This window comes from Dipodomys spectabilis, unplaced genomic scaffold, assembly GCF_019054845.1.
Source record: "Dipodomys spectabilis isolate Male_0828 unplaced genomic scaffold, ASM1905484v1 ptg000169l, whole genome shotgun sequence".
NCBI lineage: Eukaryota > Metazoa > Chordata > Mammalia > Rodentia > Heteromyidae > Dipodomys > Dipodomys spectabilis.
Genome location: NW_024870846.1, coordinates 6,780,273 through 6,802,852, shown reverse-complemented (window position 1 = coordinate 6,802,852; position 22,580 = coordinate 6,780,273). Strand labels below are relative to the sequence as shown.

General features: G+C 40.0%; 1 protein-coding gene across 2 annotated transcripts in view; it reads right to left on the bottom strand.

Annotated features, from left to right (window-relative positions):
* The window catches only part of Znf407 (zinc finger protein 407), a 376,264-nt gene that overhangs the window by 343,541 nt on the left and 10,143 nt on the right, over window positions 1–22,580 (bottom strand). For both annotated transcript variants that reach the window (XM_042693520.1, XM_042693521.1), the window contains exon 2: window positions 3,474–8,201. In XM_042693520.1, the coding sequence (XP_042549454.1) occupies window positions 3,474–8,145 (4,672 nt within the window). In that variant the 5' untranslated portion in view covers window positions 8,146–8,201. The remainder of the gene's footprint in view (window positions 1–3,473; window positions 8,202–22,580) is intronic.

Here is a 22,580-nt window from a genome sequence, read left to right as displayed (position 1 = left end):
GAAAAAACTTATAAAAGATTCTCAACTTTGTCATGCCTGGTTATTTTATCAAAGAATTCCAAAGACTTGGAAATTCCAGTCTGCTCAGACCTACAGGGCATTCCTCAGCTGCATTATTAAGTGCTATTCCTACGCCCATGTGATACTGGTATTCATTGCCAAAGACAAACAAAATCTTTAAGTATTAAAGAATGAAGTTAGGAAAATGAAAACAAAAATGTATATCATGTAATGCTTCTCAACTGTAGTTTAAATTCCACAATCTACCCCCAAACACTTGAATACTCCATCCACACACTTACTCATCCATTCAACCATTTAACAAATTATTCTGAGTGCCAACCATGAGGGGGCCCATGGAGAGCAAGCAGGAGGCAGTAAAGCCCCTGTCCCCACAGTATTCAGCATTCAAATTCACTCTTGTCATGATCTGTGGGTTCTCTGAACTCCCAAAAAGAATTACAAACATCACCAGCCCTAACAACACTTTCCAGGGAAGTCACACATCCTATGTAAACCCACATGTAAACATTTTCCAAATACACAAGTACCCAGAGCACTGATTATCAACAGAATGCTCGAGACAATCTTGAGGCATAATGATGCCTTGAATATCATATGAAATAAAGACTTTAACAGCATTGTGAAGCAAACACCAGCTCCCTCAGCCAACAAATGTAAGAGAGGATGGCTGCTGTTTTGAATGCTTCACACCAGGGAATGCATGGGAAACTGAGATGCTCTCTCCTGAAGTCTTGATAACTAAACTCATTTATTTCTTAGAATGCTACCTTGCCCATGTTAAGGATGGAAAGTAAAGGTTATGACAAAACATAAAGCCAATAAAAACAGGGATTGGAAGAATAAGCCTTTTCCAGTCAACCATTAATAACAGTCCTACATTACTATTTCATGGACATAAGCAAAGTACCAGAAAAGCAATTCATTTAAAGCTGCTCAGAAGAAGGGGGGAAAAACTTGAATTAACACCCCGTCCAACTTCCACCAAATGACTTGAAAATGGAAATGGTGGATTGGTCCTTTGTATTCGGGAACGTGTCTGCTGTGGTGCTTCAATGCACCATAAAAATGTACTTGCTGATAAGACCAACAGAAGATGCTTTTTAAAAAGTACGCTAACTTTTGCTGAATGCTACAATCAATGATGTAACTTATATAAGTAGGGTTACTTTGTCACATATTGATAGCTACCTCACTTTCACATCCACATTAACTTGATTTTAAATGCAATTAATACATATAGTCAAGGAAGACTAATGGACTACATTCTGCACTTAACCTGGTGGACATTTTCAAATGGCACAAGTGACCAGTGCAAGCCTATTTTGCATTGTAAACGACTAAATAAATCTTAATGGATTAAGAATGATCAGCTATCAACACACAAGGGAAATTAAGTGCTGAAATGCCCACATTGATTATTTTAAATTATTAGCCTTACTCTGTTCTTGAATTTGTATGCTTTTAGTGAGCTTTAACACATTTACAAGACTTATTGACTATAATTACAAGAGAATTCAAGTAATGGACACATCAATTAAAAGCAACATGTCTTGACCAGACAGTTGCATAAAGAATTCTAAAAAGAATTCCATTAGCATCTTGCTCTTCATTTTATTCGGTTTTATCTGCTTTAAGAGGGCATGTAAAGAAAATACATATTTCCAGTGCATATGAACAAACCTGCTGTCTACAACTATGTCATATCAGAAAAGTGAGCTGCAAGATGCTGACAGAGGTACTACAAACAAGCACACATTTAAACTTACTGCAAAAAACAGCTGTATGGCATTAGGAATATAAGGTATACCTTTGCCTAGATTCATCATCTTCAGGTTGCCCTGTTACTTTCTCAGATAGAAAACTTTTATCTAGCTTTAATCACCTTACCTGATAACTATATACTTTTTGTCTTTCTCCTGGTAACCATGCACTAAGTTTCAAAAACTGCATGAATTTAAAGTATAGCTTTAATAATAAACCACTATTTAAAAGTACAGTAAAATAAACCTTACAGTTTTAATGAAAATATGTTCATTGAAATGTGAATTTATTATTCAAATCCACTCATAAATTCAACCACAGAGACAGAACTTGTCTAAGCAGAGCACAATGATTTAGAAAAGCTGTCTATTTAAAATAAAGAATGTATGGCAGGTTTATAGAAACACTGCAGTGAATTTTTACATAAATTTAGAACAGTAGCTTATGCATTTCTCACCAAAAAAAATTTTTTAAAAAAACTTCTCCCAAAATTAAACATTAACATGGATCACTAAATGTGACAGAGTCAGGAAATTAAATGAAGTACTAGCTCCATGAAAACCTATTCAAGTATACAGAACAGATGAACAAGTTGTCTCCTTGGAAGTAGAATATTGCTGCCTGTGGTTAAGACTTTTAGATATAAAAAGTGGGTCATCAATTTTTTGGGAGGGGAGGGAGGTAATCCTGGGGCTTGAACTCAGGGCCTGGGAGCTGTCCCTGAGCCTCTTTATGCTCAAAGCTAGTGTTCTACCACTTGAGCCACAGCGCCACTTCCAGCTTTTTCTGAGTGGTTTATTGCACATAACAGTCTCACAGAATTTTCTGGCCAGGAACAGTGATTCTCAGATCTCAGCCTCCTGAGTAGATAGGATTACAGGCATGATCCATGAGTGACGGCTGGTTACTTTTTTTGTTTTTGTTTTGGTCAGTCGTGGGGCTTGAACTGTGGGCCTGGGTGCCGTCCCTCAGCTCTTCAGCTCAAGGCAAGCACTCTACTACTTGAGCCACAGCACCATTTCCAGTTTTCTGGTGGTTTATTGGAGATAAGAGTCTCACGGACTTTCCTGCCCGGGCTGGCTTTGAACCACAGTCCTCACATCTCAGCCTCCTGACTAGCTAGGATTACATGCCTGAGCCTCCAGCACCCAGCCAGTAATGAATATTCTTAAGACCTTAAATTTGTGAGAAAAATATTTACAAAAAACCTAGTCACTTAGTCTGTCCTCTAAAATACAAAATATCATTTTAATTATATGTACATATATGTATATATAATATATTATATATGTATATATTATATATAATATGTGCATACATGTTATATACGTATATATGAACACATATATGTGTGTGTTACATATATGCTCACACATACACACAGACTTTGGAAAACTAAGTAATAAGGATACAGAACAATTGGAAAGGTATAAAAACCAGACTTCAACTAGGACCTCTATCCAAGGTCCAAGCTTTTTTGACAAAAATAAAAGAAACTTGTCAACTAGCCTGCCCCTGGAATTGCTATGTGAAGTGTCAACAGTGCCTTATTACAGATGCCCAGAGTACCACACAGCAGTGAAATGTTAATGAGGTAGAGTTCCATATTTGGATGGGAATAAATGTCTGAACCTTCTCATTCCTCGGCATTCTAAAGGCAAATGTGAGCTGGTGCGGGGTTTACCTACCTGTATGCGTGCGAATGTGTGCCAAAAAGGCCATGGAATTGCTGCTCCGGCACATCTTCCCACAGTACTTGCAAACACTGCCCTGGTTCTCCTCTCTCTCACGGTTGATTTGCTCAGTGTCTTCCACAATATACTTATTCACCTCTCGAAGCAATTCCTCATGCTGTCCTTTAATATGTAGAAATAAATTCTGTTCAGAATCAAAGGGCTCTGTGCACTTGACACATTTAAAGGTGGCCCCTCCCTCTGGAAGCTCTTCTACACTGGCCTGCTCATTTCTCATATGACCAGCACTAGCCAAATGCTGATGGAGGTTGCTTTCTGTATAAAATGATTTTCCACACAGTAAACAGTGAAAGTGTTTCTCTTTTGTGGGATGCTTCATGGCTATATGAACGTTCAGTCCACTCAGTCCATCTGCTAGGAAGCCACAATCATCGCAACGGATACGTGGGGACTCGCCGTAGGAACTGCCTTCAACTTTCTTCTTTTTCAAGCCTGGAGCACAGTCTTTCAAGGACAACTCAGTAACCCTCACCCCTGTTCCCATCAGACACTCTTCTGACTGGTCTAACAGTTCAGCATCTTCTGGGTTCTTTATTCTAATTATGGAGGAGTCAAATCGGCCAAAACTATACATGGCCTGGCCTTTATCATCAATACTGATTATAGTTTCATAAACATCACTACTCACAACTGTGCTTTCAGATGCTGGGCCATCCTCTTCCAAAATAATTTCAGTTTCATTTTGTGAATTCATCAGAATTTCCTTATTTGGCAGAATGGGATCCTCTTGGAGATCTTTCAAAGCCTCTGAATTCCGTGCACATCCAACTTTGTTCGGACCACCACTATTCAGGTCTGGCTTCTCTCTGTTTATCCCCACCACCAAAGGGGAAGTACTTTCAGATGGATGCTTTCCACACAGGGCTCCAGGACACGCGTTTCTGTCACATTTTGCTCCACCATCTCCTACATTACCTCCACTGTTCTCACAATAAGTATGTGGCTTGTCAATGCTCTCCAAAACACCACGGTTTAGCTTTGCTGTCTCACAATTCAGAGCACAGCTACCTGGATTTTCATTCTGAAGTCTGTTTGAGGAGCCATAACTAGAGGAAATATTAACAGACACCATTTCCTCAGGTTTCATAACTTGATCCTTGGCAGGGGGCTGTTGGAACGTCTCACTAAAAGAATGGGCTTCACTGAAATTAGATTCTTCCTCAATTTCTACAGCATCAGGAGCACACAGAACTTTAGACATATCTAAATTAGTATTTTCATCCAAAATAGAACAGTCTGAAGCATTTCTGGGTTTGAGAGTATCAGGTGGTTGGTGAGGAATTATTTCAAAGTCCTTGGGATTTTGTGGATGCTCCTCTCCAGGTATAATAGTGTTTTTAGACATTTCTGCAGAACCTGCTTCTCCATTAGAAGAGTTGAGGTAGGACTGCCTTTTCATTTTATGCTTCTCTGTTGCTGCATGCCTAGTCATCTCTCGGCGAGTCACAGCATAGTAATCACAGGCCATGCAATAAAACTCAAACTCCTTCGTATGTTTCCGTTTCACATGCAGCTCAAGAGATGCAGGCGAGTGTGCACTGAACTCACAATGTAGACATTTGTTATCACTTGTGCCTGTAGCATCTCTCTGGGCACATATATCCCCCTGCTGAAGAACAATCTCTGGCTGTAGAGATACCTGTTCCTTTTTACCAGTGACAGCACTGTGAACTTCTCCATCTAGAGCCTGAAGTACATTTTCAACTTCTACTTCAGTTGGATTTCCGTGACCTACCACAGGCTTTTCTAAAACAAAGGTATCAGACTCAGGTGACTTGTTAGATGGTTCATCAGACATAGTCACAGCTGAGTGAGTATTCTTTACACAGGCCTCAATATGACCACCTTCAGGGACAACAATTATATCTGAACTTTGTTTCCCATTTGCTTCTATTTCTACCCGTCCTTTATGTTTCTTGGTAGCACAGTGCCGCTCCATGTCTCCCTTAGTTACAGTATAATATTTACAAACTTTGCATAAATAACTGTATTGGTGACTGTGTTTACGTCTAATGTGAACAGTCAAATTTGTAATACTAGAGGCCAAAAGTCCACAGTGTGAACACGTTCGTGATGTGCTGCCTTTGGGTCTTCCTCTCTTTGGAGTAGTGGGCAAAGCTAATGCATCATCTCTGGTGAAGACACCAGGCTGAGATGCCTCCTTCGGCATTAGTGTGCTCTTCTCAAGACAGGATTGCTCCTGTAACTGCACACCTACGTGGCCTTCAGTCTTTCCATTTCCAGAAATGTTAAAATCTTCTTTTTTCTCATTTGCGCCTATACATACCCTTTCAATACACTCTTCAAAACTTAAGCCAATATTATTTTTCTTAGCATTTTCAAGATGTTTACTTCTTTTAATGTGTTTCTCCATTCCTTCTTTGCTCAATGAATAAAGATTGCAGGCTTTACAAAGGAAGTGATAATCTTGGCCATGCCGAAGCTTTATATGTCTTGTGAGAACAGTAGAAGATCTTGTTTTATAAAAACACTTCTTACACTGAAACTGAGGCTTACTTGAATGCCTCAGTTCACTTCCAGGGCTTACCCTGGATTTCACAGGCTCTTCCTGAGCTGTTCTCCCTGATTCATTCGGAGACTCTTTTATGTTTTCTGATTCTAAACTACGCAAAGGTAAGGTCTGTAAAGCACAGTCATTGGCCAAGGATGGAGAAGTCTTCGCTTGAACCAATAAACTGACATGCTTTGTGGCTGCCTTGTGTTCTTCCACATCTTTCTCAGACAAGAACAGATTACAAGCAGTGCAAAGAAAATCCATATCATGCTTTTCCTTCATGTGGTCTTTAAGGTTTCTTTTGCTCGAGGAAACAAAGGAACAACACTGACAAGTGAGGACAGAAGCAGTTTGCTGGTGCTGAGTTTTGTGCGCATGCTCTTCTGGGTCCCCCCGTGACGTATTGGATAAGTCACAAGCTTGGCGATAGTTTTTCACCTCTTCTGCATGGCATCTGTTCACATGGCTTTCCAAATTGCTCATATTTGTAGCGATCTGGCCACAAATAGTACAAGTACATGACTTCTGGTGGTCAGAAGCTGGCTTCTCTGTTGGGGAGTCTAGAGGCACGGAACCCAGAGGACAGGAACTTGCCTCATCCTGTGTTGTGTCCAGGGGTGCTGAAGAAGTCACACACAGACCCCGGACACTAGTGCTCATTTCCGCAGGTTTTAGCCCTAGCTCTGTGTCACTTGTTTTGATCTGTGTTCTAAAGTGTTTCATGTACGTTCTCTGTGTTTCACTCGTGCCTCTTTTATTAATTCCTAAGAGATTAAACCTTTTCTTTGCCTGGCCCTTCAAGGCAAAAGTGCCACTTCTTCGGCGAAATCCATTACCCAACATTACAACACTGCGCTCAGGTCTTAGCCTTGAGGTGGTACTGATGCCATGTGCTGTCCGCAGGGTATTTGGGGTAGATTCTGATTTGCCCAAGGGACCCTCTGGAGTTACTCCTACCTGTTTGCTCTCATTTTCAGGATTTTGAGCTATAGTGGGGGATAGAACATTTTCAACAACCTCTGCTTTTTCTAATGACGTATTTCTGGATGGCTCCATTTCAACAAGGAGCTCACTGTCACCACCACCTTGTTGAGAAATGTTCACTCCACAATCGGTAAATGTGCTCCCACTATTTTGTAATCCTTTTGAATCCACATTCTTTGCTTCTGGTTTAGAAGCCCTTGGTCTTGCTCGAGCATTCTTTGTTACCACGGCACAAGTTTTCTTAGGAAAAGGCTGCTTTGTTAAGATCTGTACAAAGCCTCCACGAGCAGCAAGATTCTGACGCCGAAGATGGGTTTTGCTGAGATAGTGTGCATTCAACAAGTTTTCTTCACCACACTGAAAGCCGCAAAGGTCACATGAGAAGACATTGTGGACCACATGCGTGCTCAGGTGTGCCTGGCACGCTGGGCTGCTCTCTGCTTTGTGGCCACAGCGGCAGCAGGCATGCTCCTTAGCCTGCTGCATCGGGCACTCAGCATGCTTCTCCAAATCAGAGCAAGATGGAAACAAATGGCCACATTCACTGCACTTGAGGACTGCGTCTATGTTTCTAAAGGTACAGCTGACACTCATGTCCTTTGGAGGGAAAGAGGACTCTCTTTGTGAGTCAAGGGAAACCACTTCCTGTGCAGGCCTTCTTTCCATGTCTCTTTTCAGAGACAGGGCATCAACGGTGCTAAGATCAGGAGAGGAGATAGAGGCAGGTGGAAGAGCAGTGCCCCCCTCTGGCCAGTCCTTCAGGAAGGGCGCCTTTCCCATCTCATCTGATGGGATGTCTGCTTCTGTGGTGGAGCTCACAGGAGTGCTGAATCCGTCAGTGCCCTGCCCGCCAGACTTCAGGCACTGTGTCTCCTCCACCCTCATCCGTTTAGAAGCATGTTCGTTTCTGCCTTCCTGCACGACACCGCCAAAGTCAGATGAGTCGGAAAAACCTCTTTTGCTTGTGATATTCTCAGAGGAGATGGCTGTCACCTCAGCTCCAGGTCCACAACTGCCTCCACAGGACAAAAGGCTTCTCAACTCTCCTGCCACCTTCTTTCGATTCGCATCCTCATCATTCTCAGGTTTAACCTCAGAATCCATCATTGGTAAAGTTCTGGTAATGTTTCTTGTGTCAAAAATGGCTTACTTAGCTCTCATACCTGTAAAATAAATAGTATGACATTAAGTCTTTGGACATAAGACCAGAATTTGTCTAAAACTAGTTGAAAACTGTATCATAAAATTAGCAAAAATCTTTATATCTGAAAGAATCTGCTTATACACATAAAGTTCTTTTTCAAAAGTATACTATTTGTGTCAACACCACACTATATCATTGTTGACTCCAGAAGCAAAACTATGATATATTTTAGAGAAAAGGCAAAACATCTTTTTTTTTAAAAAAAATCATGTTTCAAGTCTCTGCACTAGTACACTTCAGCTGACCACATTTTTGTTTCAAGCAATAAAAAGTTCTCTTTCAAATTACATTTCTGTGAAGGCCTACTCTATACAACAAATGAAAACAAAACTAATGTAATACAAATGCAAATTAAAAGGGAAAAAAAACAAATCACAAATGGTGAGCATGTAGAGAAACAAAACCCTCACACACTGCCACTGGGATGGGCACTAGTGGATCCAAGTTAGCTACTATATAGCTACCACAGGACCCAGCACTTTGAGGAATATATCCCCACACAACTGACACAAAAATGTTTATAGTAGTCTCATTCACAATAGCCAAATGGTGGAAACAACCCAAATGTCTGTTCCAGATGAATTATTACATACAATGTGCTATCTCCATATAATGGAATATTATTCAGCCATAAAAAGAACAGTATTCGCAATATGTCATGTCATGGACAGTCCTTTAAAACTCTTTGCTAAGTAAAAGAGCACATATTATAAAAGCATTTCATGTGAGATGTCTAGAATAGACAGACATCTATAGTGACAGAAAAATCAGTGGTTCCTTAGGTGTTAGTAGCTAAGGGGCAGAGGGTCTCTCTCTCTCTCTCTCTCTCTCTCTCTATATATATATATATATATATATATATCTTTTGGGTAGCCCTAGAGTGTGAACTCAAGGCCTGGCTATGTCTTTGAGCTTTGTTTGCTCAAAGCTAGTGTTCTACCACTTGAGCCATAGCTCCACTTTCACCTTTTTGGTAGTTAATTGGAGATAAGAGTTCCACAGAGTTTCTTGCTGGAAGTGGCTTTCAACTCTGGTCATCAGATTTCAGCCTCCTGTGTGGCTAAGATTACAGAATGAGGCACTGACAACTGGCTTCTCAACTCCACCCCTCCCCAGGATTTCTTTGTGCAGTGATAAAAAGTGTTTTCAAAATTACTTTCATAGCTGGGCATGCTCATCCAAAGCCCATACACCTGGGATTTGCTTTTAAAAACGCACTCACCCCTTGGGAATGGAACTATAGCCTTCAGATAGCTCACACAGTTCTCATTTCTGCCTGGTAAAATTAATCAATCTGTACTTCTTTTTCTCTCTATATGCGGCTCTCATTATTTGTGACTTGGCACTAAGTCCAATGAACTGAATTTCCAGTATCAAGCTGACTGCCTGGAGGAGGTACCTAGGCCACACAACAGAAGGAGGGTCTGAACTGAAGGGCACATTAAGGAGGGGAATCGCAGAGATCAGCGGCCACTTTCCTTCCCACCAACCCCAGAGCCATGTCATCCAGCCTCCGGAGCCAGCCCTCGATAACATGCATTCCTCAATCTCCAACCACAGTAACTGCAGTTCAGAATTCTTCCACAACAGACCTAGAAATTCATGATTGAAATCATGCAGCAAGCTTTATGCAGGGGAGGGCCTGGCTTCACTTTGCTCAGCATTATGTTCTGATACATGGATCAGTAGTGTGTCCCATTTCACTTCTAATTGTATTACCTGATAATCACTCATGGAAAGCTGGGCCATTTCCTTTCGTTGTTGTAATAAAAAGTTATGAATATTCTTATGCATGTCTCTTCAAACACATATTTTAATTTCTTTTATGTAAGTACCCGGCAACAGTACTGCTGGATGAATACAGTTTAATTCTGTTTTCCTGATGACCACTAACAGTGTTGAATAGTGTGTGTGCATTGTTAGTGAGCTGTCTGCCCACTTCTTAATTCAGTTGTTTAATCTTCTTATTGAATTGCAAGAATTGTTTATGGATTCTGGATACATACCCTCTGTCAGATATATGTTTTACAAATATCTTTTCTCTTTTTATTTTATTAATGGTATTGTTGATAAACAAGTTTTAAATTTTGATGAAATCAATGCTCTTTCTTTTATGATTATTTATGTGTCCAGTTATTTGTCTCTTTATGCTATAATGTAAACCATGGTTTATCTATCCATACATATCCCAAGAGCCTAGAATAATTCTAAGCACTTAAAGGGCATTAAAATGAATAAATGCTTCACTGTGAAAGAAGAAACGCCTGGCATGAACGGCAGGCATACAAACTTTTTCAAATGTTGATAGTGTATACATGTGAAAAGATGTACAGAGAAGTTCTGTTTAAAAGCATTTTAAGCTTGGCACTGGTGGCTCACACCTGTAATCCTAGCTACTCAGGAGGCTGAGATCTGAGGATCACGGTTCAAAGCCAGCCTGGGCACGAAAGTCCATGAGACTCTTATCTCTAATAAACCACCCGAAAACTGGAAGTGGCGCTGTGGTTCAAGTGGTAGAGCACTAGGTTGAGCTGAAGAGCTGAGGGACAGTGCCCAAGCCCAGAGTTTAAGCACCACAAAGGACCCCCCCCCCCCAAAAAAAAACCATTTTAACACTAGGCCTAAACAGCATGAACTCCCGTTCTTTCAACATGGGCCAACTATGGCTTCTGCAAATATACCACAGAAAATAGATCACCTTCACTAAGGGCAGCAGTAAGAGTATATCCTCAGAAATACACTTGTAAAAAACATGAACGAACACACACAAACACACACACACACACACACACACACACACACACACACACACACACACACCAGTTTAAAATAAATGTTTTGTTGAGCCAACCTGACTCATGTATTTTCAGAGACAAAAGAAAAACGATTCCATCAATAAAGGTAGCAAAATAAGACTCTTTATTATCTTCTATATAATGATGAGAACTTCTAAAACAAAAGGAAAAATGATATTTATTTCCCAGTTGATTTTTAAATTAATGAAATAATCCAGCATTTTCTTACATCAAGAAAAAACAGCAAGCATTTTACAAACATGTATGAAATTTTCACCATATGAAGAAAAATACTATACAGTGATATAAATGTTTTATCTATTGTAATAGTATTCTATGGGAGCTCCATTACAAAGTCATGTGTGATATAAACAGAGACATACTGCGTATAAAGGATCAGAAATCACACATCAAAGAAGAATATTCAGACCAGTCGAATTGTTTTACAGAATTAAATGTACTTTCTCTCTTGCTGAGAGAGTAGGGAGAAAGTTGAACATCTCAAGGGGAAGCAAGATTAAGCAACGCCTTAAATAAACTAAGGAATGAGTAGTACAATTCTAGGTGCAGTCACTTAAGAGCAGCAATTGTTCAATCTACCCCAGATCACAGAAAGAAGGAAAAGGTAGATTTTATTCAGAAGGGAATAGTTAGGACATTGCATCATCTTGGAACAATTAACTTTTCAAGACGTAAGTTATGTTGGAGGTAAGGAAGTGTAGTGGCAGAAAGAGCTCATGATGATTTAAGTTACAAAGATCTGGAACTAGAACAAATTCAGTTAAGAGAATACAGAAGGATACAGCATAGTTTAATGAGTACCTTAAAGTGATCTATAAGGAAGTAAAACAGAACACAGTTTATGCTAACATAAATTTGTAAAATAATAATGATTATACAGTGTTATTAGAACAAGTATCATATTACCAGTAGAGATGGAAGCAAGGTGGTCTTTCTTTAAAAACAAAAATAAAAAAAAAAAAAACACTCAAAACAGCTTAAGAACTCCTTTTTTCCAAGGCAGATTTCTTTCATTCACTCAACAAACACTTACTGAAAGATTAGCATATACCAGGAAGCACCAATGATTTTCTCAGTAACAAAGCAAAGGAACATGCAGGGCCTCACTGCAAAGCCTCAGAGTTAAGGTATAATCTTTCTTTCTTTCTTTCTTTCTTTCTTTTCTTTCTTTTTTTTGGTCAGTCTTGGGGACTAAACTCAAAGCCTGGGTGCTGTCCCACAGCTCTTCAGCTCAAGGCTAGCACTCTACCACTTGAGGCACAGCGCCACTTCAGCGTTTTTTGCTTATGTGGTGCTGAGGAATCAAACCCAGGGCCTCATGCATGCTAGGCAAGAACTCTACCACTGAGCCACATTCCCAGCCCAAACTCTACGCACGCCCCCCCATTTTGTTGTTGTTGTTGTTGGTAATGGAGCTTGAACTCTGGGCCTGGGCGCTGTCCCTCAGCTCTTCAGCTCAAGGCAAGCACTCTACCACTTAAGCCACAGCGCCACTTCTGGTTTTCTGGTGGTTACTTGGAGATAAGAGTCTCACGGGCTTCCCTCCTGGCTTTGAACCATGATCTTCAGACCTCAGCCTCCTGAGTAGCTAGCTTTACAGGCGTGAGCCACCAGCACCAGCTTTAAAAAAAAAAAGAAAAAAAGAAAGAAAAGAAATCAAGCCAGGCACTTGTGGCTCCAATTAACCACCTGGGTTTGATTCCTCAGCACCCCATAAGCAGAAAAGGCCAGAAATGGCACTGTGGCTCAAGTGGTAGAGCACTCACCTTGAGCTGAAGACAGTGCCCCGGCCCAGAGTTCAGGCCCCATGACTGACCAAAAAAAAAAAAAAGAAAGAAAGAAAAAGAAAGGGAAGGAGGGAGGGAGGGACGGAGGGAGGGAAAGAAATCCTGGCACTTGTAATGGAGTGGAAAAAGAAAGCAAGTCTCAGATGTCTTCCCATGCAGGATTTCAAGGTTAAGAAAACCTAACAGGTATGTGGACTACACCAGTGGTGTGTCTTATTACACTCAACCCTTCTTTCATCATTAGGCTTCCTCTACAAAGTTATCAACTATCACTCACCACGTCCCTTACTGCATTCACAATGATGCCCAAATATACTACTGTGTCATTCTTATCCAAATCCTCCAGAAATAGCTGCATGACCAAAGAAATAGCTGCATGACCAAAACTAGTAAGTCTTGCTACTATTATTTATAGCTATAATCATTTTCATTCTTACCTATAAACTATCAGTTCACCCAGAAGCTGTCATCCAAAAAAGAAAGTCTGTTCTAATTTCAATAGTTCTCTGGCAAAGTATAAAAGAAAGGTCTCAAGAAAGAAATCCAAACACATACTTCTGAGGAACAATAAAACAAATCAATAGCAGCCTTCTGATGACACCTGGTGGCCACTTCTCACAGGAAGGTTCGGTGTTTTAGAAAAGGCCTTCCTGAAGCAGCAAAGAAAGTTAACAATCGTACATCCATGTTAAATACTAGCTGCAGGCAGCACTCACAACATCTTCCCTCGCTTTCATCCTCTGTTCCATTTCTCCTTCGTTCCAGCCACCAGACTTGGATTTCTTTTCCCGGAGCCTTACCCCTCTCTCTAAGGGATGTAGGTCAAGAGACCTGCAGATCTTGCTTTTTGAGAGCCCCATACCACACTCACATCTTCTCTCTGGCCTAACAAGGTAACACAGAACCCCTCTTCTCCCTGCCTCCAGCGTCACCCTTCTCTATACCTGGACATGCGAATGCTTAAAGTCTATTGCTTTTTCCTTTTTTTTTTTTTTTTTTTTTGTCAGTCGTGGGGCTTGAACTCTGGGCCTGGGGGCTGTCCCTCAGCTCTCCAGCTCAAGGCGAGCGCTCTACCACTTGAGCTACAGCACCACTTCCGGTTTTCTGGTGGTTTATTGGAGATAGGAGTCTCACAATCTCTCCTGCCCGGGCTGGCTTTGAACCGCGATCCTCAGATCTCAGCCTCCTGAGTAGCTAGGATTACAGGCGTGAGCCACCAGCGCCCAGCTTGCTTTTTCCCTTTGAGGAGTTCGAAAACGGATGAACCCATCTGGGTATAATGGCACGTGTCCACAATCCAATACTCAGGAGGCATGGCTAACCTAGGCAAATGTAGCAAGACCCTGACTCAACCAAAACTCAGAAAGGAGGTAGAAGGCCTAGCTACAGCAGTAGAGTGCTTGCCTAGCACATGTGAAGCTGTGGGTTCAATTCCTAGTGTCACAAAAAAAAAGGATGAAATTCCGAAGTTATGATAATTATCTCTCTGGGAAGACAAGGTCTGTTTATGAGTTTTTTGTAATGGCCACAACTGAACAAAAGAATAAACAGATGTGGAACAGTCCTCTCCCTCTCTTTCTTCCTTTACCCCTCTCTTCCTCTCCCCCCATCCTTCCCTTTTCCAACTAGACTTCCTACTAAAACTGTCATTTCTGTTATTTAAGAAGGTCTTTAAGCCTGATTGCAACGAACAAACTCTGTACTACTGGTATGCACAAGTTTCAGGGTTACCAAAGGTGTGGCACTGCATCTTCTGCTACACCATCTCCCCCACCAGGAACAACCACTTCTCCCAGTGGCCACAAAACAGTCTGATCCTATTCCCCATGGCAATGTTCACAACTGCAAACTGAATAATTCCAACAAGAGTATAGTTCATATCCTAAAACTATATTAACTAGAGAGCATGCAGAGATTTTCCACAAATAGATGTGCAATAGAGTCCTGTTACTTCAAATGCGACTAGCTTGTGACACTTGGGTCCAGTAACAGCCTCCTCACTGTCTTGAAAACAAGCAACAACACACTCTCCCATCTGATCCGTTTACGAAGTTATTAATGGAATTACCCAGAAAAGAATGTCTGCAAATTCCTCTGTGTGTGTGTGTGTGTCTACAAATTCCTCTGTGTGTGTGTGTGCGTGTGCGTGTGCATGTGCGTGCACGCACGCTGGTACCAAGGTTTGAACTCAGGGCTCTGTCCTTTAGCTTTTTTGCTCAGTGCTAGCACTCTACCATGTGCACCACAGCTTTTCATCAGTTAACTGGAGATAATACTATAATATCACCATCTTCCCTGCCCGGGCTGGCTCTGAACCTTGATCTTCAGATCTCAGATCTCCTGAGTACAGCTAAGAGCCACCGGCATCTGTCAATTGTCTAAAAATTCTCAGCTACACTGTTCAACTGGTGGACTGGACTTAGTGACCTGCCTTGAAGACAGAAAAAATAATCGAATGAGTTCTTCCCTTGAACACTGTCTAAAAACATAATACGTCATCTAAAAATACATTTTAATATACTTGTACATATATATTTTCATTTATAAAAAAAAAAATCAAGTTATTGCCGGGCGCCAGTGGCTCATGCTTGTAATCCTAGCTACTCAGGAGGCTGAGATCTGAGGATCGCGGTTCAAAGACAGCCCGGGCAGCTTAGTCCGTGAGAATCTTATCTCCAATAAACCACTAGAAAACCGGAAGTGGCGCTGTGGCTCACGTGGTAGAGTGCTTGCTTTGAGCTGTAGAGCGCAGGGACAGCGCCCAAAGCCAGAGTTCAAGCCCTATGACTGACAAAAAAAAAAAAAATCAAGTTATTAAAGAGCCTTGTAATAATAGAATGTTTTAAACTTATATTTGTATTGCATAAAGGCATTATCTTACTGTTTCCTAATTTTAAAAAAAAATTGTTGAGTTTGGATAAAAGCATTGTGTTGCATAGGTTTTTAGGATCTACTGAGCAAAAGGTTTTTCTCTTACTCAGCTAACAGCAGTAATTGGTTTCTTCCTAGCTAAGTACAAAAATTAAGCAGCCTACTATTCTGGCATGTCCAAACATGAGGACATCCAAATATCACATCTAACCTGATCCCAAACAAAACTTCTCCAGTAAGAATCCTAGAGAAGCCAAACAGGCTAGAACCATGTGTTCACAAGCCTCTGGGTCACAGTAAAGTAGAATTCTTACCCAAGTCACATTCAAATTGTATTCAAGAGAATAGTATTTCTGTTCCAGAGGACACCTGTGTTATAGCTCAAATATCCAAATCAATTCTGCCTGGAATTTAAAAACTTAAATATTTGCTTAGTTCTTAAATAAGAATTAAAAGTCATTGAAATGCCATTTGACAGGGATAAAATATCAGTGACAAAACAGAATAAGTAGACCATCGCCAGTCTCATTTTCAAAGACTCCTGTCTTCTAACACTATTTATGAAGATTTACTAACATTCATAGAAAGTAACAAATCACATGGCAAAAGCAAATTGTAAAGTAAGCTCAGGTACCACACCTGGCAATGTCTTTTGTTAAAATCTTACTACACTATTTCAAATACATTAAATTGATTCAGTAATAAAGTTAATTTTATGACAACTTTATATCACCCATCCTTTAAAAATGTGTCTTTCAAAGTCAAAAAGATTTTATACAAAAAGCTAAAATTCAGTATCTCTTTTCAAAAATGCGTTGGTTGCACTGTTTTAAGAAAAAACTTATTGAAACAGGAATAATGGGTATAAGCAAAAGGGATGACAATCCTATGAGTAAAGGAAAAAAATTGAAAAAATTCAATGTCATTAAAAGCAGACACTATTGCTTGTGTCTTATGCTATTTGAAAAAGGTTGTTTTATTATCTATGTAACTAATCACAATGAAACCATCTCCTACAACTAAAGACATTATAATGAATTTTCTTTACAGCTACAGAGAAATGGGATTTGCTGTTTTACATCAAATAGAATAGGCTGTATAAATTCTTCTTCCTATTTATTGTAAAATATAATTTCATCTATAAAATCAGTCATGAAATATTAAAACTGAAACAACAGAATTTATATCCTTTACTTAATTTAGTTTAAACGGTCTATTCACTAAAAAAGGGGGTGGGAAGGTTACATGTGATAGAGCTCCTCCTTTCTCAGTAAGTGTTTCCATTAGACGCTTTATTTTCAAGAATTTATAACGTATCCATAAAAAAAGCATTCCACGATAAAAGTTAGTCTATGTTCCTTAAATTTTCTTTCTTCTTTCAAAAGGCATGAAATGATGACACATAACATGAATCCTGTACAAAATCAGAAGAATTAGGAATTGAAAATTAAAGAAAATACTCTGTTTAGATTGAAAATTTGAAACAAAGAGTGAAAAAGGATATTAATCTCTGAAAAAGAGGCATTTGATTTTTTAACTTGACTACACCAGAAGAAACTGAGGAACATGAGAATTCATATAACCTTTCAGAGGCTCAGCTCCCTTGTTTACAGAGAAAAAAAAACTAAGATTCTAGATTTCAAAAGAAATACCTCCCTGACTTTAAGAAGTTTTGAACACTCAAAAACAGTATTCTTAGTAATGGACAAGAAAAAGATGAAAAGTATTTCCAAAAATGTAAATCTGGGAGAAATTTAACCAGAAAAGGGGGTGGGGGAGAAGAGCTAAAGATGCACTGCACACTGCTCTTAGACAGATTCATCAGGTCCATGAGAAGAGATGGAATACAATGGCTAATCAAAGAACTGCAGGGGGAAAAAAGACTAAAAGTACTAATTTTGGAAGAAATCTGGAAAACACTGTAATTCCGAATGTCAATAAGCTAACAGACCATATAAAATTATCAAGCCTCAAGACATTTAGAATATAAATTATTAGGTATCAAAGATCTGAGTGTTAAGAAAGTATATTTAGAAAGGCAAAAAAAACTTTAGTATTAATTTTTTTAATGAGTATAGTTCTGCTTACGTCCATTTATATAATAAGGTTAACAGATTCCCCCTCCCCCTAACCTCAGCAGTCAAATTACAGGTAATTTTTTTTCTACTCTTTCTGGCACTTTTCTATACTTTCCAAAATATGTTCCTTTGAAGGAGCAGGTAACTTGAGTGGAAAGTACTTTTGGGGGTAGGAGGAGGGAAGTTTCCACACACTGTTGAAGAAATGGAAATGACGACTTACAAGGAAAAAAGAAGAGGCTTTGGTGAAAATGCACTTTAGACTGGCACACCAATGAACCGATGGGTCACACTGTGACCCATGATTGCCAGCTGGAAATGTCTGGGGTCTAATTTTAGTCAAATGCCAGAGATACTAAGGAAACTAACTGTGGTTCTGTGGGCCTCACATAAAATATGCAAGAATGGAGTTTGGAGATTTGGGAGGGAGGAGAACCAGTATCAAATCCAAAAGCCAGGCCATGTCTTTCAAAACATTTGCCACTAAAAAAACTTGGGCTTGGGGCTGGGAAGGTGGCTCAGTGGTAGAGCGCTTGCGTTGCATGCCTGAGGCCCTGGGTTCGATTCCTCAGCACCACATAAGCAAAAAGAAAAAGCCGGGAGTGGCGCTGTGGCTCAAGTGGTAGAGGGCTAGCCTTGAGCTGAAGAGCTGAGGGACAGCGTCCAGACTTAGAGTTCAAGCCCCACGACCGGACCCAAAAAAAAAAAACTTGGGCTCCTGGTGAAAAGGTTGATTCCAGACTTATAAAGTTGGCAAAGTTAGAAGAGGAGCCTAGAGCATCTTACTTCAGGGAGGATGTAGATGTTTTAAAAACAAAAAGTAAGAAGTGGGTGTTGGAGGCATGGCTCAGTTGGTAGAGTGCCAGCCAATAAGCAAAAGTGTCGGGTACCAAGTTCAAGTGCAGATCATGGACATCACCTTTCTAATAATAAGTAATTTTTTAATTGAAACTACCCAGTAAACAGAAAAAATCCTTCTTTAAAAAAAAAAAGTAATGCCTGAAGGGGCCTCTACCAGCTTTATCTCAGGCAGAAAGAGCATCAAAATAATCCACACCACTGAACTTTTGAAAGTACAAGTGAGTAAATCTCAGTGATTGAAGACAAGCTAGACAGGTGTGCATGGACGCATAAACGGATCCTTGGATGGACCGACAGACTGAGGATGGAGGAAGCGGGGGAGAGAAGAGGATTAAAGGAGGGAGAAGAGGATTAAAGGATGACTGTTTGCAGTAAGATGCCAGCCAACTGACAAACATGAGAAATATATCAGCAAAAATCTTATCAAGCAAATATCATCGATGGATACTAAATCTATGGGGTATATCTCAAATGCAGAGGAATATTTAAATGATGTGAAAGCATCTCACTACAAAGTACGTATTAGTTGAGAGAGAGGGGACAAAGGGAACAGGGACTGTGCTATGGGAAAGCCGGCACGAGCTGGCCTGAGTGTTGAGTCAACATCCTGCGTGAAGGGCAGACAGTCATAGTGGTTCCCCAGAGGTGACAGCCAGAGAACGCCATGTCACCCATACATCGCTACAGTACAACCAAAAGCAAAAAGCCAATACATCACGAAGCATGGTTGAAGAAAAAAAATGGCGAGATTTTTCAAAATTATAATCTTCCAAAAATGTCATTGTCACTGTGGGCCAGCAGCTCACACTTGTAATGCTAGCTACTCAGAGGTAGTAAGTAGATACTCTGATCTCCAATTAATCATCAAAAAGCCAGAAGTAGAGCTGTGGTTCCAAGTGGTAGAGCCCTAACCTTGAGTGAAAAAAAATCTGGGACAATACACAGGCCGTGAGTGCAAGCCCCACAACTGACATCCCCACCCTCAAAAAAAAGTGGTTTTAAAAAAAAGTAGGGCAATGTGATGATAGCTGAATCAGCACAGAATTTTCTTCTGGTTTTATTTTCATGTTTTTCAGCACATTTGAAACTTCTTCCTAAAGAAAAAGAATAGGAAGTGGGCTGATTTTGTACATGTGGCTGCAGCATTTCTATAAGCTACCAAGATGCACAAGAATAGAGAGCTCTTAAAAAAAAGAAAAAAAAAAAAAGACAAACGGGGATGGGACTGGGAATGTGGGAATGTAGTAGTGTTTGCTTAGCATGCATGAGGCCTTGGGTCCAATTCCTTGGTACCATATAAACAAAAAACTAAACAAAATTTGGGGGGAAAAAATGACAGGTTTCCTTAGACCTGACAAAATCCTTACTCTTCAAAATAAGTCTCCAAGATTACCAAAAATGCAACTGACCAGTGATCTTTGTTGTGCACTTGTTTAAAAATGGAAAAGTAACAAAAGGTGAAAAAAAAATGCAGCAACTGTACTCAGTTGACACTCTGTTGAAATGAACCATACAACTTGTATGGGGACAGAAGGGAGAACTGAGAGAGAGCAAGGGAAGAGGTGACATTATCCAAAACAAAGTGTACTGTTTAACTGACTCATCTAACAGTAACCCCTCTATACGTCACCTTTATAATAATAATTTTTAAAAAAAATTTTTGGGTCCGGTCGTGGGGCTTGAACTCTGGGTCTGGGCGCTGTCCCTCAGCTCTTCAGCTAAAGGCTAGCACTCTACCACTTAAAATTTTTAAAATAAAAAAACATTTAAGGGAGCAGGGATTACAAATGTTAAAACAAAGAGACGGGTGCTGGCGGCTCACACCTGTAATCCTAGCTACTCAGGAGGCTGAGATCTGAAGATCACAGTTCAAAGCCAGCCCAGGCAAGGAACATCTGTGAGACTGATCTCCAATTAACCACTAGAAAACTGGAAGTGGCGGTGCGGCTCAAGTGGTAGAGTGCTCATCTTGACCTGAAGAGCTGCGGGACAGCACCTAGGCCCAGAGAGTTCAAGCCCCCCAACTGACAAAAAAAAAAAAGTGGAGAGGCTGTTGTTTTGAAATGAAGGAGTTCCTGCATTAGGCACCAACAGACCGGATCAAATCAAACTAGAGACACTCTTGCTCTCATCAAAGTGAAACTTTCAAGAATTAGATCCCAAGAGTCTGACTTTTCCAGAAACCCATGAGTCCAGTCTATCAGAATCAGTACAAGTAGCTTCTGCCCCAACCTTTATAAGAGGAAAACTGGAGTACACTAGTGCCAAGTACTTTTCTCCTATTATTTGTTTTTCCCTTACAAGACCCTCTGTCCTACCACTGCCCAGTGGCAATGGCCCTTCTATTTTTACAAAATGGAACTTCTGACAGATGAATCACAAATACAACCAACTAGATCTATAACAGAATATGTTATACTTTGTCTTTTTGACAAAGACAACACCAATCCTTCATGAATTTAGCTGTCAAAAACAAGAATCCCATGGAGAGTCTAATTAAGAAAGTCTGATGTGAGGACCAAAATGTATACTTTTAAAGGGTTCCCTTACATGATCCTATGAACAGATGTGGATTTTCAACTACTACCCTAAGTTCCTCAATTCTTCAAAGGAAACAAAAATGATATGTAATGTATACTTACTGGACCTAGAGCTGTGGTAGCATATGGGAGGAGAGATAAAAATAATGCATGTGTCTGGAGGGGCGAGGTAAATTAGGAAGGATAATCACCGGGAGTTCCAAAGACATTTGTCTACATCATAATCTGCTACACAAAATTACTGAGAATGTCAATTCAAGCAAACACTGGCTTGCCACAACCTACCATCTTGAAATCCTATGGTATTACAGTAAGATATAATAAAACACTGCTCAAAAGGGAAATCAGATTTTGGTACCCTGTAGATTGTTAATGAAATCCATGTGATCTCATTCTTTGGAAGACTAAAATTTCTGCTCCAGTCCCTTCAATGATCTCATTTTTCTAAGCTAATTTTAAGAATACACTGCCACCTTAAACTCAAATTTTACAATTGTATTTTAAATTAGCATATACTCCTTTAATTGATGCCCCTCATTCAATGATTGTCCCAATAAGTATATACCAAAGCCTGACACATAATTTCACAGTCTGCAGAAATCACAAAGTCAACTGTACACTTCCAAAGTAGTGGTTTGTTGTTTGTTCTGGACTGAAACCACGAAGTTCCCATTACGCTTATTGAAGGTTTTTTTTCCTCGTATATTTAAATACCTGAGAAGCACGCTGGACTTTGGTTACATTTGATGATTACACCAGTGTTATTCCACATGTTAGATTATGTTTTTTCCCCATCAGTCTTACTATCTTACCTCATTTTTCAATGCAAGAAAAAGAGCAAATCATATAAGGGAAAATACATGTGTGAGCACCATACACACTAGAAGTGCTCAGAATAAGGACTGAGATTATCTGGCTTTAAGAAAACATCACTAAAAGAGCACAAGAAACTAAGATCTGCTTGGGGAAGCCCACATCCCACACTTCTCCATACTAGAGCTCCTTCACTCACTTCCTGCATGAAATACAGACACTCTGCCATGGAAGGACTATCTTAGGCTGTCAAACTCCTATGAGGAGCTGAATCTGCCAGAAATATGTAATTCTAGAATTACATATGCCTTGCAATTATTGAGGGTTGCAGAATTTTAGCACTCTGAATACCAAACAAGAAAAATAGTGCTATTTAGTTCCCTAGGACATGAAATTTGACATCAGGCTTCTAGAAACCTATTTTCACTTTTCTCTACTTGCAAATTTCAGGGAATGACTATGAAACCATGTTGGCCTATGTTTACAGTGTAAGTGACAGTTATTTAAGAAAAAGTCCCCTAACATGGGCTCGGAAAAACCTGGCAAATATTGATTTCACAAGTGGCCTTTTG